The sequence below is a fragment of the Heterostelium album genome, assembly GCF_000004825.1.
Source record: "Heterostelium album PN500 unplaced genomic scaffold PPL_scaffold3, whole genome shotgun sequence".
NCBI classification, from domain to species: Eukaryota; Evosea; class Eumycetozoa; order Acytosteliales; family Acytosteliaceae; genus Heterostelium; species Heterostelium album.
Window position 1 is genome coordinate 1,750,916 of NW_008805065.1, and position 18,925 is coordinate 1,769,840.

The following is an 18,925-nucleotide window of genomic DNA, read 5'->3' on the forward strand; positions in this document are numbered from 1 at the left end:
TCATTCCAGTGAAAGCAAGACCTGTCCAAAGACATCAAAGCGGTGAACTTTGCTTTGGCATCAGGTGCACTGGTGAAGAACCAAGCGATAAGTCGGTAAGATTATGAATCAACAGCATCTACGGATCCAACAACCACCACAAACGATCTAAGAATGAGTGATCTTGAAAAAAACAGTAACAAATCAACACCAGTCGACTACTACTTTGTTTCATGATGTTACTCCTGCCAGTGCTCCTCCAGATACACTCCCGACTGATCTAATCAAATCTAACCTGACATCATCTAAGCTCCGATCTCCTCTACCATTGCTTCAGGTCAACCGGAAGGTAAAGAGCCACCTTCTAAGATCCCTTTTTTGAAAGGGTAATTGAAATAAGGTAATGATTTCTTTCTTCGATCACTATCTTTGTGTTGGGTAGAATTGATAAATATATAGGAGAAGCTTTGTATAATATCTAGAACACATTCATTTTTTAATATTTGAACTATGACCATCCAATCTAGAATAATATCCAAAACAGATCATACAGAGTAGGTATTAAAAGAAAATTTACTTTATTTATTGTGGTTTATGGTAACAAGATATGTTCGGATATAAGCTGATAGATATTTGAATACAAATTATATGTTGTGATTTGGAGTTGAACAATAATGATTATTTTTATTGAATGGTTTTAATTTATAATCCAATTTTGATAAAAGAATACTGAACTTCAATTATAAGTCTACGGTAACGAAGTTCTTCAATTCATTAGAACAAGAGAGTTATAGTAATTAAATTAGAAAAAGGAAAGAAAGGAATAGAAAGATTAATTAATAGTTAGAGGATAAAAAAATAGTAATTTTAATGTAAATATGAGATCCTCGGAGTAAAGTCATTTATGTTTTTTTGAATAAAGTGTTTCCTGTTGGGGTTTGAATCAAAATATATAATTAATGAAAATGAAGTATAATAGAAGAAGATAAAAAAAGAAAATATGAAATATTAATATCAATGGATGAATTAATCCATATGGAAATGTTTGTTATCTTTTTTTTGAAATACTTCTTTCATAGGATTGTTATTTATTTTCAGGTTGAAATATTTGAATCGATAGAGTTATACAGTGTTGATATTGATAATCTATAGATTATCAAATAGAATTTTGAAAAAAATTATAACTATAAATTGGATCTATTCTCTAATATTCAAGTATTTGATTTCTAGATATCTTAATCTATAACTATAATTGTATTTTTCTTTATTTTTTAATTTAATTTTTTATTAGTTGGTTTTTTCTATATTTGAATACATATTACTTTGTACTTATAGAAAAAATAAAGATTAAATTTTTATATTAAATTAATATTATCTAGCAGCTACTATCTTGATTTCTTTATAGTTCAGAATATGAAGAGACAAGATGTGATTACCAATGTAGTAAGAAACAAATCTCTGATGCTCTACTATAAAATCTAATTTGAGAAAAACGAGATTTATTGAATAAAAAAATACTATATTTGCGATCATTTTGATTCTTTATTAATTTCATTAGAATCAAGTCAATATGTAAATCAAAACTTTTAAAGAGATTGTTGGTATTGTTGACAATAGTTAGCTATGGATAATTTGTTCAATACACTTTATTTGAAGAAAACATTTATGAATTTCTTTATAAATTGGATTTTGTGAAAGACCAAGCTAAAGTAATGGCCATGACTTTTACAAAAAGACATTCGGATTTTCATTCCAAATTGATCAACCCTTTCATCTTTTAATTTTACACAAGATATTTACATTTTATATTACCTTTGATCAGAAAAATCCATTTGTATTAACTTTGGTTTTACTTCAAACATAATGTTAATGTCTTCTATAATTCTACCAACATATACAGTGTAGTATAGATAGAGGAAATAACAATTAACAATTATGGAGATTTCAATAGATAATAATTAAATCTTTAGACAAAAATAAAAGATTTTATAACCAATATTTAGTTAATTTGAAGTAAATCAAACTTTTAAAAGATAATGACATAAATTAAACTAATAGTTTAATTTAAAATAAATAAAATGATAGTGAATCAACAATTACTTATGAATCAACTTGTCATACAACAACATTATTTTTGATTCAATTTCTAAAAGACAACAACAAAAAAGACAAAATTTCTTACTATTCTAAAAATCCGATGATAACAATTATATTTTGTTGTTCGAATAATATAAAATAGTAACGTATTTTGATTTTAAAAAACAAAAAAAAAAAAAAATCTATTCAATCTAAAGATTTTTGTTTTTTTTTTCCAAAAATAGAAATGGGTTGATGATAGTTAATTAATTAATTAAATTAATTAATTATGATGAGAAAAAATCACTTTTTTTTTTTTTTGTAATTTTTCATATGATTTTTTTTTTTACTATTAAAAACATTCATGAATTAAGTAATTAAACACATTTTAATATTTAAATAAACTTACAAAAAAATAACATCACCACCTTTTAAATTCGAATTTTCCTCTTTCTATCATTGTATTACAATTAATTGATTAGTTAATTAATTTAAACACACTGCTCCACATATCCAATATAATATCAATACCAATACTATAAATAGATAACAACTTGAGTGAAAAACAAAAAAAAAGTATAACTATAATTAAACAAAAACAAAAACAACAAGTTAACTTTTTTTTTTTTTTTTTTTTTTTAAAATTAAATACTAAAAAAAAGAAAAAAAGAAAAAAAAAGAAAGTAAAGTTTGTTTGTTTGTTTGTTTGGTTAATTTTTCTTTTTCTTTTCTTTATATATATATCTATTTAATAATGTCTTTGCAAAAGAATTATTTCCAAATCATATTGAATAATAAATATATTAGTAATATTATATTCTGTAATGTATATCGTATTCACAAGTTTGTGGTTGGAATAGGCAAGCGATGCTATCGGTACAATGAGATTGGCGATGTCGAGTGGATGCTGCTCAATCGGTATACAGGTTTGTTTTTGGACAAGTTCCGCGAGTTTGAAGCGACTGGCGACCACACCAAGTTTGTCATTAATCACATTGGATTTCAGCTGATATGCCGCGCAATCAATGAGCAAGCACTGTTTCAACGCATTGCAAGCGTGATTGGTGTGCAACACTTTGACAAATTTCAATGTATGGTCGAACTTGCCAAGTTTGGTGAGATTCCCACCACCAACTATCACCCTATAGATTCGCATCCCGACGATTTCGATCGGTGCATCCAACTGACGCTTGCCAACAATCATTACGCGCTCTTTGAATTCTATTGTTTGAAATTGCAGCAACAACAACAACAGCATCATCAGCATCAGCGGCGGATCAATCTGCGCTCACCCGAAACCATGCGACTCTTGGTGGAGCGCTGCACGAGTGACGACACGCGCTACAAAGCTTACTTTGCGCTGCTGGCGCGCAACCACAATACGCTGCGCTATGCAACGGTGGAACTGCTGGAACTCATCACTGAAAATTGGGATAGTTGGTTCATTGAGAATCTGCATCGTTGCGGGTCGCTGCCGATCGTGCAGTATGTAGTAGAGCGGGTTGGCGCCAACCAAACTTTTAAATCACTTTTGAATCGCTATCACAATTCGCCAATGGCAGCTGGCGACTGTACGGATGCCGCCGTCTACCAGCTGCTCATTGGTGACAAACCGCGCAGTCGACTCGCATTTATCTACAAAGAGTTGAACGACGCCATTGAGAAGCGCAACCTCGTCATCGTTCGACACATTGCCACTCTGCTCAACGGCATGTCGCTATCGGTGCCGCTCGAATCGATGCAGCAATGTCTGCTCGTGCATCAAAAGACACCAGTTGTCGCCGACGACAAGTTCATACAGGACAGCATCGAAATGTTTGAGTATCTCATTCAGTACTCGCAGTGTGTCTCATCGGAACTCTTTATCCATCTCAAAGAGAGTCGAATGGTAAAGTTCTTCTTTCGCAAATACCAGACTCTGGTCGTTGGAAATCTCAAACAGATTCTCATCACCGATTGCATCTTCATCGATAGCTACTCAAAAAACTGGCGACTTGTCTACTCGCTCGATGTCAATGGGACGACCATTGAAGAATTCAAGTGGGTGATGCACCCCGACAACAAATCGCGCTACATCACATGGAGTTCAGTCAATTCCATCTTTGAACTGGTGCTCCAGAACTGCGATGTCAAAGACGTACAGGAACTGGTTGAACTTGGTTACCTAAAGAATTTCGAACAGATACACAATAACCTGTTATTTAAATGTCCATTACAAAATATTCAATATATATTGTCGAATCAACAACAACAACTTGGCGGTGGAAATAATATATCAACAACAACAACGATGATGACGACAACTAACAACAACACTACTACTGCCACAACAAACGATCAAATTGAATCAGTTAATTCACAAAGACACATCATCAGATACAGTGGCTCCATTCTGGCAGCGGCAATTGGAAATTCACTAGAAGTTCTCCAGTATCTGCTGAATATTTATCAACATCAGCCAAACGATTTCCAACAGGATCTACAACAACAACAGTTGGAACAACACTCTTACGCTATCAATAGAGTCAACCAAATCTGCGACACACTAGACGAAGCCATTGAATCTGCATTTTTCCCACCGTCACCCTATAAAATGGAATGTGTAGAATATATCATCAACCAATTTCCACACCTCATACAACCTATATACTATTCACAGAAAGACACACAACGATACACTCTCAAATTATATCTTAAAGGCAAATTGAATTCACCTTTCTAAAATAATAATAATAATTATTATATATATATTTAATTAGAATAATTTCACCCAACCAGAAAATCAAACCAGAAATAATCAACTTTTAATACTATATAGATTTTAAATAATATATATATATTTATTTATTTATTTATCTTTTTTATTTATAGTTTTTTTTTTTTTTATAAAAATAAAATTAAAACTATAAATAATCTTTGTATATCTACACCAACAAACGACAAAAAAAAAAACAAAATAATTATTATTTTTAAAACAATAAAAAAAAAAATAATTGTTTTTTTTTTGCAACAAGCAACATCACTGATGGACTTACCACAGTTTCCTACCAATCACAAGTTTGTTTGTTGTGAAAAACAAAACCAGGACTAAATTTTTTTATTATTTGTTTTTTTTTTTTTTTTTTAATTACGATAAAAGTAATATGTTAAAATTTCTATTTTAAAATGGATAAAGTCAAATATTTTTATTTCCTTTGTTAAAATAGTAATACGATCAAAGATTTATTTCATGGTTCCAAATAGATCGATGTGAAGATATACCACTGAAGTTATAATAATTCAAGTATAAATAATGGTAAGTAAAATTTATTTTAGATATAATTTAATTGTAATATATAATTAATAATTATGTTATTAACTAAAACATTGAAATATTCAAAATCATCTCCTTCTCTAATTTATAATAATAGAGGCAGCTTAGATAATAATATTCATCTAGGTAGCAGCAGCCGTAGCAACAATAACAACCATAATAATGACAATTTATTTGATAGATCAAATAATATTCTTTGTCAAAATAATAATAATATTTTGAAGAATCAACAGATAGAGTTGGATCTCATTCGTAAAGAGAGTATCGATCGTATTGAAAATCAATTGTTTCCAAGTGAATATGAATTGACCAGCGATAGATCTTCAACTTCCAACCTATCAGTAAATCAATATGCTGAATACAATCATGACATCGCAAATACACCAGTTATCTACAATGCTGAAAAAACAACCATCATGGAAAGATTCTTGTTACTCACCGGTGCCAACAATTCTTCCACTGAACAGTCAGTTATTGTCAATCATTTATCCTACGATGTTTATGAAAGAAAGCAATTATTTAAACCAAAGGAAAAAGTTGATATTTTATCAAATATCTCTTTTTATTTAAAGGTATAATTTATTTATTTATTTATATTGAAAACAAAATTTTTATTTAGCTTAAAATATATTAACCAATTAATTTATTTTTCTATTACAAATTAAATGTTTTATAGCCAGGAATGATGGTTTTATTATTGGCTGGACCAAGTTCAGGTAAAACAACATTGTTTAAATGCTTGACGAATCGTATTCCAAGTAGAGGTGTTGTCAGTGGTGATCTGCTGTTTGGTAATTGTCCAATCGATCCAAAGACTCATCATACTCAGTATATTTATGTTTCGCAAACCGATAACCATATTCCAACACTGACCGTGAGAGAGACACTAGACTTTAGCATCCAATGTCAATCAAAGTTGCCAGAGGAACAACAAGACCAGCTGCGTAATACAGTTTTGGAGATGTTGGGTATGAAGCACGTAGAGGATACCGTCATTGGTAACCAGTCTATTCGTGGAGTGTCCGGTGGTCAAAAGAAGCGTATGACCGTTGCCGTCGAGCTATTCAAAGGTGCCAAAACAATATTCATGGATGAACCTACGTCTGGGTTAGATTCTACTACATCCTATGAATTGCTGTCTTCCATCAAACTAATCTCTGAAAGTGCTCATGTTCCAGTAATGGTTTCATTGCTTCAGCCGTCTCAGGAGCTCTATTCTCTATTTACACACATTCTAATGTTGAAGGATGGTCAAGTTACATTCTTTGGATCAAAAGATCAAGTATTACCATGTATGTTTTAAAATTAAACAATTTTTAATTTTAATATTTCATTTTATTTTATACTAATAATTATCATTTTATAATTAGTTTACAAAGAATACGGATTACTTTGTCCAAAGACTCAGAATCCTGCAGAATTCTTGAGTAATGTTTATGAACTGTCAAGAATAAATCCAGATGTTGAATTAAAATCAACTGATGATTTTATTTCTGCTTATGAATCATCAAATAGTAAGTTAATATTTATTTAATTATCAATATTATTTTTTTTAAAGAAGCATATTAATTTATTTTAATTATTTATTTCTAGTTTATCAAGAGAATTTAAAAGTTGTTAGAGATGAAATTGTAAAAGCAAAAAGATTTGGATTGGTAGCACCAAAGATAGATCTTTTTCAACAATCACTTTTTAATCAAATTAAACTTTGTATTAAAAGAGCATTTGTTATGACATTTAGAGATCGTCCTTCTCTCACCTCTAGATTTTTAAAGAGTGTCATTCTTGGCCTTTTGATTGGTAGTCTATTCTTTGATGTTGGAAACACTCAGAAATCCACCCAATTGCTTCCATCGCTTACCTTTTTCCTCTTGACCTTTGTGGTTTTCGGTTCATTGGCAGGTGTCCAACAACTCTTTATAGAAAGACCAATCTTCTATGACCAACAATACTGTAAATACTACCATAGTTTTGCGTATTTCTCTGCCGGTGTCATCTGTGACCTCTTTTGGAATTTCTGGGATGTCTTTATCTTTACCAATCTCTCCTACTGGATGATAGGGCTAAGTTCGGATATCAACAAATTCCTCTACTTCCTTTTGATACTCTATGTTCTCGATTCACTGGTAATCAGAACCGCCAAAGCGGTATCTGTATTCTCATCGACACCAATCATCGCCAGTACTATCGCGCCAACCTTCTTTTGTTTGTTGCTCCTCATGGCTGGATATATCATTCCACACATCTCAATTCCAACCTACTGGAAATGGATGTACTATGTTTCGCCATTCAAGTGGTCGTACGAAGCTTTGCTTGTCAATGAAGTACATGATCATACCTACCGTTGTGAACCAGACGAATTGTTGCCGCCATCCAACAATCCTCTCTTAAATCTCAGCTATCCCTATGGTTATCAAGGAGGTCGTATCTGTCCAACTACTACCGGTGACCAACTTCTCAATTCCAAAGATATCACCACCGATTTCAACTATCGTTTCCAAGCACTGTTTGTCTTGTTAGCCATGTATATAGTATCTTTGGTCATCTCATTGATCGGTCTCAGATATTTTAGATACGACAGTATTCCAAATAATCCACCACCAGTAACCACTTCCATTCTTGCCAGACAACAAAAACTTATCCGTAGATCAACATCGGGTGTAGTCGCAATGAAGAAGAGACTGAGTGAAGGTTGTTTCTTGTCATTCCACAATCTAACATATCAAGTCTATGTTTCCAAGTCTGGAGGCACTAGAGTCATTCGTACACTACTTGACAATATCAATGGTTTTGTTGTTCCAGGCACTCTAGTGGCATTGATGGGCAGTTCTGGTGCTGGCAAATCAACCCTGTTGGATATTCTTGCCAACAGATCCAAAAATGGAATTCTCAGTGGTGACATCATGGTGAATGGAAAGCCAAGAGACAAATTCTACAATCGTTACATTGCCTATGTTGAGCAAGAGGACAGACTTCCCAACTCTCAGACCATCAGAGAAGCTATTTCATTTAGTGCCAATTTAAGATTGCCACCAGATGTCAGTGAAGCTCACAAGAGTGATGTCGTATGTTATATCCTCGATGTACTAGAGCTAATTCCACTGGCCGATGTTATCATTGGCACACCAGAAAATGGAATTTCAATGGAACAAAGAAAGAGAGTCAATATTGGAATGGAGTTGGCTTGTAATCCCGATATCCTATTCCTCGATGAACCAACTACCGGTCTAGATTCAGTCAGTGCTCAAAAGATTATGACTCTTGTAAAGAAGGTGGCAACCCATGGAAGATCGGTGATCTGTACAATTCATCAGCCAGCAGAAACCATTTTCAATCTCTTTGATTCCATTTTGCTACTGACCACTGGTGGTTATACTGCATATTTTGGCGAGGCAGGAAAGAATTCCGAAAAAATTATTTCCTACTGTAGAACCTATGGATTTGAATGTCCGGCCAACAAAAATCCAGCGGAATTCCTACTTGACTATTCCGCGTCTATCAATTTGCAATCTAGGATGGCTGCTCATGACAAGTTGTGTGAATCAAGATTCAGTTGGGTGCTGAAATTGGTGAAAATGTTTAAAAGAGAAACAGAAGCAACAACAACAACTAGCCAGGATGAAATAATTTGTCAAGATGGAGTTGGTTGTGCTGAGGATGAAGAGTCAACCACAGGAAACAAACCAGATGTAATCGATAACTATCTTGGTTCCGATCAGTATAGAGCTAATTTGGCAACTTTGACTTCCGATACCATTCATTCCAGTTTCAAGGCTACCACTTTTACCACCAAACATGCATCGAATTTCCGTCGTCAATTTTCACACTTGATGACACGTTCGTTCCTCACTGCATGGAGAAAGAAGAATGTGGTAATCACCAGATCTATAAGATCACTGGTTTTGGCTTTCATCACTGGAACTCTATTCTGGCAGATTAGAAATGATCAGGAAGGCGTGAACGATCGTATCTCTTTCATTTTCTTCTCTTCCACTTTTGCTTCGATATCTTGTCTCTCCAATATTCCTTCGATGTTTGAAGAAAGACCGCTGTGGTATCGTGAATTGGATTCTGGTACCTACCGTCATTTGGCGTTTATTTTTAGTACTATCCTCTCAGATATGCCATTTACTATGATGTACTCTTGTTTGTTTAGTGCACCGGTCTATTGGATGGCAGGATTATATGCAGACGGTCATAGATTCTGGATATTCATGTTAACCTACTATCTCTATGTCCAAACACTGATTATTTTCTCTCAGTTGTTAGGTGTGATCTGTCCAAACATGAGTGTCGCCAACGAACTCACTGGAATAGTGTTCTCTATTTTCTCTTTGTTTGCCGGCTTCATTATCCGTGAATCGTTTATTCCAAGTTACTTTAAATTCTTCTACCAAATATCGTTCACTCGTTATGCAGTTGAGACGTTGACAGTCAATGAAATGCAAAGTGGAATCAAATTCACCTGTTTGCCAGGCCAATACATTCCGGTACCAGTGAAAATCAACAGTACTCTGACAGTGTACAAACCATACTGTCCTATTCCAGACGGCGAGACAGTCTTGGAGATTTTCAATCTAGATAGATCTGCAACAAAAGTTAACTCCATCGTACTTTTGTCAATATTCTTTGTATTCACAATACTAATTCTAATTTCATCTAGAATTTTCAAGTATAAAAAATAATAATAAAGAATAATATTTTGCTTAATTTGAATAATTGTAACAATTAAAGTTGTTTTAAATTTATATATTTATAATGAATAATACAACAAAATGAACAAATTTTTTATATTTATTTTTTAGAAATGAATTTTCTGAATACCTCAACCTTTTCGTAAAGTTGCTCGTCGATCTCACCATCGGATATATGAAGCAGTACATTGGCAATGTTATATTCCGCTAAAATCGATAGATACTCTTTTGATTTGTTTGAGTGTTTGAAAACATTTTCGAGTGATGAAATAACCAATGATATTTCTGCCTCCAATAAATTGTCGTGAACTTCCTCAAATTTTTTGCAAATCACACGATAGCACCTTAGATTCAGCATCAAATAGTCGATTTGTTCTGCATCACCACCATCAACAATGTTGGAGTAACACCATAGGATTTCTCTTCGAACCTGTGAATCTACACTATCGAAAATGCTGACCAACTTTGGGAAAATCATGGCTTCCACACACAGTTGAATGATGTTTGCTGGGCAGGCAACGATATTCGATATTGTCCAAACAGTTTCCTTCAGGACGTCATTGTCTGGACTGTCCAGCAGTTTGAGTAAAATCGGTAGAGTCTTCAAACTAACCATGTAAAGTGTTGATTTGTCGTCGCCTGTCACCAAATTTCCATAGGCACGCAATGCTGGAATCACCAGCTGCAACTGATTGCTATCTAAATATCTAACGAGTTGAGGTACTATTCCAGATTTTATAATCGTATGAATATCTTCGTTGGCAGTGTCAGACATATAGCTCAGTGCCCAGAGCGCATCGATCAGAGTGGCTTGGTCAGTCTCGTATGTAATCACTTCTTTCATTTGGGGAAGTATCGGTTCCATGTAGTAAGAGTCTGGCTTTGGTTTGCCACGACACAAGTTACTGATTGTCCATACCAGCAGTCGTTTCATGGCGAGATTACAGTTGTCGAGCGCACCCAGCAGCAGCGGCAATACATTCGATTGTAGAACAAGATCTCTGTGTGAAGCACAATCACCAGCAATGTTTCCAATTGCCCAAATCACTTGTTCTCGCAGTCTAGGATCACGATGATCCAGTAGAGAATTCAAAATGTTGAGACCACCCAACTCTATGACCGTATTGACATTACTTGATGTTCCCGATACAATATTGGTGATAATCCAACATGCCTCTGTTTGAGTCTGTGGATTATCTTGATCTCTGAGTATAGCCAACACCATTGGAACGAATCCAGCATTAACAACAGCATCAATTGGTGGTGTATCAGCTGACAAAAAAAAAAGAAATTAAATTAATTATTATTATTGATCAATTACTAAAACTGCTAGTACTTTTAGTTGAACTACTACTACTTACCTGAAGATACCATTTTTCTTAATGCAACACAACCCTCTAAGATCTCATTTTCGTCCGTTGAGATTAACTTATCAAGTAAACCATTGAGCTTAGCCAACAACTCTGCATTATCTTCTTCACTGATAGAATCTTCACTAACTTCGTCTTCTTCAACCTCTGCATTAAAATAAGCTTCATCATATGAACTCTGACTCTCGACACCAAAAATTGAATCTTCTGATAAATCAGCTCTGATATCTTCATCTTCTTCGGAATCTGTATCATCTAAACATAAATGATGAAGATCAATGTTATCCATTGTTATAATACAATATAATATATATAAATGATATTCAAAAAATCAATACAAAAAAAAAAAAAAAAAAAAAGTCCTTTTTAGAAAAAAAAAAAGATAAATTACAGATTTTTTTTTCCAATTCTTTTTTTCCCGAATTTTTTTAGGGTAATCTGCAACAAACTATTTATTGTATATGACAGATCCTCTATTAATTTTGTCGTGTTTTTTGTTGAATAATTAATAGTCACACCTTCCAATTTCTTTAACATATTCAGTTGTTTTAACATCATCACATAATTGTTATTACTACTATTATTATTATTATTGATAATCTTATTGTTTTTATCATATAATTGTTTGTTTAAAATGTTTGTTAGAATCTCTAATGTTACATCCATTTGATCGTTTCTTAGGGTACGTGGATCTGCCACAACGAATTGACAAAGATACCAGAAACAATGGTGATTCACCATGAAATAGTCGATTTGCATCTGCGTTGCTGTGTCGGTGGTGAACGTCAAATAACAATTGAGTAGTTGATTTCTGATTTTTTTGCTTGGAGAACTGATCATAATTTCAACAAACTTTGGTAGGAATGCTGCATCTATTACCATCTGTATTAGATTGGCCGATCTACTTCCGAATATATTGGTAATCGACCAAATCGCTTCTACAACTAGCTCCTCGTTTTGACTGTCAAGAATTCTCAATATCAGCGGCAAAGAATTCAAACCGATCATGTATAGCGTCGATTTTTCAGAACCCGATACTAGATTTGCAAAGGAAATCAACGCTGCTTTGACTGTAGTATATATCCATTCATTGATATTCAGATAATGTAGTATTTGAGGTGCAATTCCTGACTTTATGATCAAATCGATTTGCTCTTGGTCGGCATTGTTCGAGAGGTTTGCTACAGTCCAGAGTGCGAGACTCAGCGAATATTCATCGGTTTGCTGCTTTTGTTGAAGAAAATGATTGATCGAAACGACTGTATCTACTATATTTTGATTCGATGGTTTCGGCTGGCCAATGCTAAGCGTTGTAAGTGCCCACAAAATCGATTGTTTCAAAGATTGCAAACTTTGAAGATATAACAAAGTGTTGTGAGTGTCCATATTGCCGGTTGTTTCAAAGTTTTTTTCTGGAGTACTATTCAATTGATCCAATAGCAGAGGAAATAGATTTGATTCCAAAACCAACTCTCTTTTATTAATAGCAATCTGACCCATTGATTGGACAGCCACATCTTTTACTCTGACATTTTCAGAATTATCCAAAGTGGTTTGCTGGAATATTATTTTCAATATATCGATTGCACCAGAGGTAGCTACTATTTGTTGTTTTCCAAATATAGCTATACCTTGTATGACATAACATAGTTCTCTTAAAAATAATGGATCCTTAACATTGAGTACTCCTATAAACTTTTGAATGAAACCATGACTAATAATCAATTCTATCGGTGGTAATGGTTCTGTTTTGCAACAATATAATTATTAATATTCAACAATGATACACCTATTTCTTTATTAAGAATTATTCATTTATATACCTGATATAATAGTCCTCAGTGAAGCTAAACCAATCAATTTAGTTTCATTATCATCTGAATATAACTGATCACATATCAAATTGAATTTCGCCAACAATTCACTATTGATATTTAAATAGTTATATTGATCTATTGTCAAATTTAAATTTAATGACATAACTTTGAATTGATTATGATGTTCAGTTATAAATATATACAATAATGTTTATTATAAAAAGATGATCATTTTTAAAAAATTTTTGCAAAAAATTTGGATTGATGATAGATCATTCCACTCTAACTATTTCTGGATTTTTTCTGTCTTTGTTTTTTCTTTCTGTAGATTTTCTATCTTTATGAAATTTCGTAAAAAGCTTGTATAGTTCTTGCTCGGCGTTGACAACAGACCCTCTGGTTTTAATAGTACATTCAATCTCACCGTAGAGTGACTTCTCCTCGATGAGTAATTGTCGCTGATGTTTGGTGACTTGTCTCTTTACTTCCTCCAATGCCGCCATCGATTTTGATCGTGATCTACCGAGTGTACCGATGAGTGATGACGACTCTTTCACTTTCAAATCGCTCTTCAACCCCATCAAGACGATTGGAATATCGGGGTGTGCTTCTCTGGCTTTATCGATCTTGGCGCGTAGTGCATCGAACGATTCAGCGGAATCGTGTGCATACGCTGCAACAAAGATTGGTTTCAACGGCAGTACGCTCAGCGAATCTAGACGGTAGTCATGGAATACCAGCTTACCTTTGTTGTGCAATCTTGCCTTGATAAGTTTGTTTGAGAATGAAGTGAAACCGATGTGTAGAGACCCGAGCACCACGGCGATAGCTGGGTTTTTATAGCTTGAATACGACTCTATTCCAACTGGCAGACCAGCAATCACTTTGAATCGAATTCGTTGTGCTTTCATCTGTCGATCGTCCATAGACATGAATTTAACACATTCATGGAAAATATTATTTGTTTGATTCAACACACCATATCTTTTCTTAATAACAATAGGTCGTTCTTCAACTTTTGATGTTGTGTCTTCTCCTGTTGTTGTTGTTGTAGTTGTTGTAGTTGTTGTTGCTTCATCTTCTTTAGCTTCTTCATCATCATACATTTTACCAACTTTGAAATTCTCTTTATCTAGATCACTAAACATTGCATTCATATCTTTATCATTTGAACCACCTGCATTTTGTTCTACCATCTGATTCTTAAACTCTTGATATTTCTCTTTTGAAGATTCTCTATAACAAATAGCTAAAAACATTTCTGTAATCAACTATAAATATATATATATATATAGATAATAAAAGATAAAATGATTAGTTAAATCAATAAAAAGAAGATATTATTTGTTAATAACTTACATTAAAACGATCAAACTTTATACATAATCCACCTGTTCTTTCTGCCATCATTTGATAGAAGAATCTATTTCTCTCATGTTGACATACAACACCATAGATTTTGATGCCGAGTGACTCGAGATCGTCTACCTCCTGTAGCCAATTGATGTTTAGTGTTGTGTAGTACGGTGCATGTGGAGCAGAGTCACCAATCATGACTATGGCTTTGGAGGTGTGTTTCGACCAGGACATTGACTTTACTCTTTGCAGCGCCAACTCGTAGGCTTCATCTTCATCGCCACCACTAGTACGCGGCACATCCATAATAAATTTACAAAGAACATCGACATTCGATGTCAAATTCAAACTCCTGATTACATTGTAATGATCACAGAAATCACCGATTCCAACCACGCCAATCCTAATCGATGGAATCTCCTCTAGCAATTTGGTTACTGTTTCACGAACTTTGGCTCTTACCTCATTCAAAACCGAATACATGGAACCAGTTGTATCGAAACAGAATACAATCTCTACATCATTGGAGAGTGTAGATCCAAGGAAATGTGAAGTGAACTCTTCATTGGAAATCTGAGGAATTTCTTCTTCCTTTGGCTTCGAAGTGGTGCTTGCTAAAGGATTTTCTTTCACCTCTGTGAAAATAGTCAGGTTTGTTTCCACAGTTGTTTGTAAAGGTGAATAGTCTTTCAATTCATTGTTTCCTTGTTTGAAACAAACTAATTTATTTACAAACGATGGATCTACTCTAGTAATAAATTGTCTTGAAATGATTGAAAAATAAATTAGCAAAAAATAAAAACATAGAATTGCTTTTTCAAATAACATACTGTTTTAAATGAGAAACTAAAACACCAGGATTATTAACAATTGGAACTTTATGAATGGTACCATTGTATTCTATGTCATAGGTCAATTCCTTTATGATATTCATATGAATTGTACTTTCTTTTTTGATTCCGAAATTTGAAAGTGGTTCATCTGGAATATTCATAGTACTACCTGCATACGTCAATTGGAATTGATATAACTCCAAGGTGGCTCTCTTTTTCACTTTTTCTAAAAGTACTGATACATTGTCAGAGCTATCAATATCGAGTGAAAACGTTACTGTTGGTGTTTTAATAAGAATAATCATTATTATAATCAAGAAAGAATTTAAACAAATAATAAATAAATAAATAGATAAATAATTAAATAATTTACAAATGTAAATTAATCTTTAACAGAATTCAAAGATTTTATAGTAAAAGACGCACCACAATCAAAAATCTAAAAAAAGAACAACCACACAAATTTGATCAGAAAAAAATTTTATTTGAAAAAAATATGAAGTGACATTTTTTTTTCCAAGTTATTTTTGTTATTTTACAATTTAATTTTAAGTGATATTTATACATATATTATTAAAAATATTTAGGTGTATTTTTAATTTTTGCAATCTTTTCTGTTAGTTCAGCAATTTTTCGATCGTATTCCTCCATTTCTTTTCTTTTCTTTTCCAACATCTCTTTTCTACTCCTATCAGTTTGGGCAATGGCTCTCTGATCATCTTCAATCTGCTTTTCCTGTCTTTGTTTCTTTCTTTTGTTCAAATCGATGGCAAGCTTTATCTTTCCGGCTTCGGAACTCCAATTTTTCATTTTTGACTCTGTCTCTAGATCTTCTAGTTCTTTCTTGCTTTTCTCTAGGTTTTCTTTTAGACTATCGATGACTTGGTCAGTAACAATCTCTGGGTGAATATCACTGCTCTCTCTCAGTTCACTCTTGGCGTTTTCGGGGTTGGCATCGCCTCCCAACGATTTCAGAGTCTCCTGCAACTTTCCGATTTCAACGGATTTAGTTTCATTCACTTTCTTTACTTTTACAATTTGCTCTTCTAAACTGATAATAGTTCTCGATTGTTTATCCGTTAATGGAACATTACTTATCATTTGATTGCTATCTGCTGGTTTTCTTTTTTTTTTATAAAAAATTTAAAGTGTTAATTAACTACTCTGAGTTTAATGAAAATGATTGTATAGTATTCATACTTGTCTGTTTGTTTGTTAATTAACCTAAATAGCGATAGAATCTGATACTCAAAAGGTATTTGTTTGTCAAATGTTTTCAACAAAAATCGAACGGATATGTCGAAATCAGAGAAGAATTTTTCGAATGCGTTTTTACTATCAAAAAGTATGGACTGTAGGTTTTTGACCTCTTTTATGTATGTATCTGTATCACTTTCTTTTGCCTTTTGAAAATCTAATATATATTTAAGTGAGAGTCGCAATCTAGAATTTAATCATAGGTTGTAAAAAATTAATAATTTAATAGATTCATTCTTTAGATTTATCATTTACAACATACTTTGTTACATCAATTTTATCTTGCTTCATATTAACGAAAAACGGTCCTCCAAAAAATTGTTGAATGTAAAATGGCATATCTTGTAAATTTGCTGGTGTAGAACTAGGATCCTATTTTGATAGATTTAAATTTATAATTAATTTTAAAGAGTTATTATTGATCAATTATTAACTTACTGGAATACCAAAGGTTTTCAAATGTTCTATATTTTTTGAAATTTCTGGATCACCCCTATAATATTTAGAAATTCGATTAGATTAGTTTTATAATTTCTATGGTCAAGCATACGTACAATCTTGTTTTGAGAAATACTGAAAGTGTTTGTGTCCAACTATCATGGAATAGATTAGACTTTTGGGTGAAATCAATAAAGAATGGAGATAGAACATCGGCACATTTCTTTGCACAGTCAAGATCTGGTATTTCTTCAACGACGAAACTATTTGGAAGTTCCAAATGTGACTTTAAAACTGGCTCAATTGTACTAATTAAAACTACTTTTTGCTAATTGAGATTGTTAGAATATTTATTCTATATGTTTCAATTGTTTGTTTTTTCAATACTTACAACAGTGTAATAAGGTCTAAAGCTATTGATTGCTTCCAATGGAAAGAGATCAAAACTATCCAAAAATATTACAAATACTTTGTGATCGCTCATATTGATTTTCCAATCTGGCGATGGTATAAATGTATTGTTTCTAGAAGAATCGATTTTTAAATGTTAAAAATGAAATTATATAGTATTACAATATATTGTACTTACATTATTTGTTTTAAATTTCTTAATTTGATAACGTGCTGCGCATTGGTATTGAAAATTATTAATTTAATATCGATCGATTGAATCCAGTTGCACTCTGGAATGTCATACAAAGAGATTCTTGCATTCGGATTGTATTCGGTCATCTTTGACAAAAGATCAGCGAAATCTTTATCTTTTAATTCTTGAGCCTTCTCTGATACAGGTCTGCGACTGCCAAACGTATTTGGATTCGCCATGTATAGAAAAGTTAAACCAAGTGAATAGATATCGACACCACTATGATAGCCTTTATGGAAAACTTCCGGTGCAGAGTATAACGGTGTTCCTACGTGGGAATCCATTTGATCACTATAACTTTCATTTTGTTTTGATAAACCAAAATCCGCAACTAATATGAAATATTTATATTAATATAATTAATAATATCTGAATGGAGAGTAGTTTCTTTTTCTTACATTTGAGAATAGTTTTGGAATTATCTTTAGTGGGAGTATTATTGTTACTAGTATTGCTGTTTTTAGTGTGAAGTAAGATGTTGGCTGGTTTGATATCTCTGTGAATTAATTTCAAACTGTGAAGATAGGAAAGTCCAGAGACCAGCTGAACTACATAGGATTTCAAGGTTGAAGATTGAATTGATTTGTGACCATGCAGCCTAATATGCTCTTCCAATGAATTGCCATTACAAAACTCAAAAGCATAGGTATGTTCATCCTATTTTAATAATTATTTTTAATTTAGTAAACAATGTGTTTGAACATTGTTGTTGGTAGATTTAAAAAAATAAAAAACGTGCTCATACCAAAATTTTTTGAATATTAACAATATGAGGATGTCTAGCTTTGGATTGCAAAGTTTTCAGAATCTGATGCTCTGTATCATTGTAGCTGCTCGCTTTCGAGTGAAACTTGATCGCCACCATCTCTTTAGGTTTAGAATCTAGATGTTCGGCTTTAACTACAATTCCGAAAGAACCTGATCCAAGAATACCCAAAAACTTGTATGAATATGAACTGAGCACACTTTCAAAATCAACTTTGAGGAGATCTGGCTTTACATAGGCCATTGTTGTTTATCTACTATGTTCTCTACACAAAATACTAATTAATTACACAAGATATAAAATATAAATCTGTTTACATAAAATTGGTGTATGATTTGCTTTTTAATCAAATCAAAAAAAAAAAACAGTGATCAAATTTT

General features: G+C 32.8%; 6 protein-coding genes across 6 annotated transcripts; 3 read left to right on the top strand and 3 right to left on the bottom strand.

Moving 5' to 3' along the window:
* Positions 1 to 857: 857 nt before the first annotated feature.
* Positions 858 to 1,454, top strand: PPL_03270 (uncharacterized protein; the record flags this gene model as incomplete). The annotated part of the gene is made up of 2 exons (XM_077398154.1): positions 858 to 871; positions 1,385 to 1,454. 2 exons carry the CDS (start codon positions 858 to 860, stop codon positions 1,452 to 1,454), a joined length of 84 nt encoding a protein of 27 aa, XP_077254275.1.
* A 1,355-nt stretch (positions 1,455 to 2,809) lies between these two features.
* On the top strand, positions 2,810 to 4,880 carry PPL_03271 (uncharacterized protein; the record flags this gene model as incomplete). The annotated part of the gene is made up of 4 exons (XM_020574239.1): positions 2,810 to 2,981; positions 3,722 to 3,870; positions 4,226 to 4,657; positions 4,815 to 4,880. The coding sequence occupies 4 exons, from the start codon at positions 2,810 to 2,812 to the stop codon at positions 4,878 to 4,880; spliced, it is 819 nt and encodes a 272-aa protein (XP_020436311.1).
* A 467-nt stretch (positions 4,881 to 5,347) lies between these two features.
* On the top strand, positions 5,348 to 10,053 carry abcG16 (ABC transporter G family protein; the record flags this gene model as incomplete). The annotated part of the gene is made up of 6 exons (XM_020574240.1): positions 5,348 to 5,350; positions 5,593 to 5,940; positions 6,045 to 6,545; positions 6,615 to 6,660; positions 6,739 to 6,882; positions 6,962 to 10,053. 6 exons carry the CDS (start codon positions 5,348 to 5,350, stop codon positions 10,051 to 10,053), a joined length of 4,134 nt encoding a protein of 1,377 aa, XP_020436312.1.
* Positions 10,054 to 10,162: 109 nt separating this feature from the next.
* Positions 10,163 to 13,412, bottom strand: PPL_03273 (ATIMPALPHA3/MOS6; protein transporter; the record flags this gene model as incomplete). The annotated part of the gene is made up of 4 exons (XM_020574241.1): positions 10,163 to 11,334; positions 11,424 to 11,687; positions 11,882 to 13,177; positions 13,256 to 13,412. 4 exons carry the CDS (start codon positions 13,410 to 13,412, stop codon positions 10,163 to 10,165), a joined length of 2,889 nt encoding a protein of 962 aa, XP_020436313.1.
* A 109-nt stretch (positions 13,413 to 13,521) lies between these two features.
* Positions 13,522 to 15,743, bottom strand: PPL_03274 (uncharacterized protein; the record flags this gene model as incomplete). The annotated part of the gene is made up of 3 exons (XM_020574242.1): positions 13,522 to 14,520; positions 14,609 to 15,353; positions 15,436 to 15,743. 3 exons carry the CDS (start codon positions 15,741 to 15,743, stop codon positions 13,522 to 13,524), a joined length of 2,052 nt encoding a protein of 683 aa, XP_020436314.1.
* A 268-nt stretch (positions 15,744 to 16,011) lies between these two features.
* Positions 16,012 to 18,788, bottom strand: PPL_03275 (Protein kinase domain containing protein; the record flags this gene model as incomplete). Its single annotated transcript, XM_020574243.1, has 9 exons — positions 16,012 to 16,561; positions 16,639 to 16,841; positions 16,951 to 17,067; positions 17,134 to 17,188; positions 17,250 to 17,461; positions 17,525 to 17,657; positions 17,723 to 18,110; positions 18,178 to 18,436; positions 18,525 to 18,788. 9 exons carry the CDS (start codon positions 18,786 to 18,788, stop codon positions 16,012 to 16,014), a joined length of 2,181 nt encoding a protein of 726 aa, XP_020436315.1.
* Positions 18,789 to 18,925: the final 137 nt, after the last annotated feature.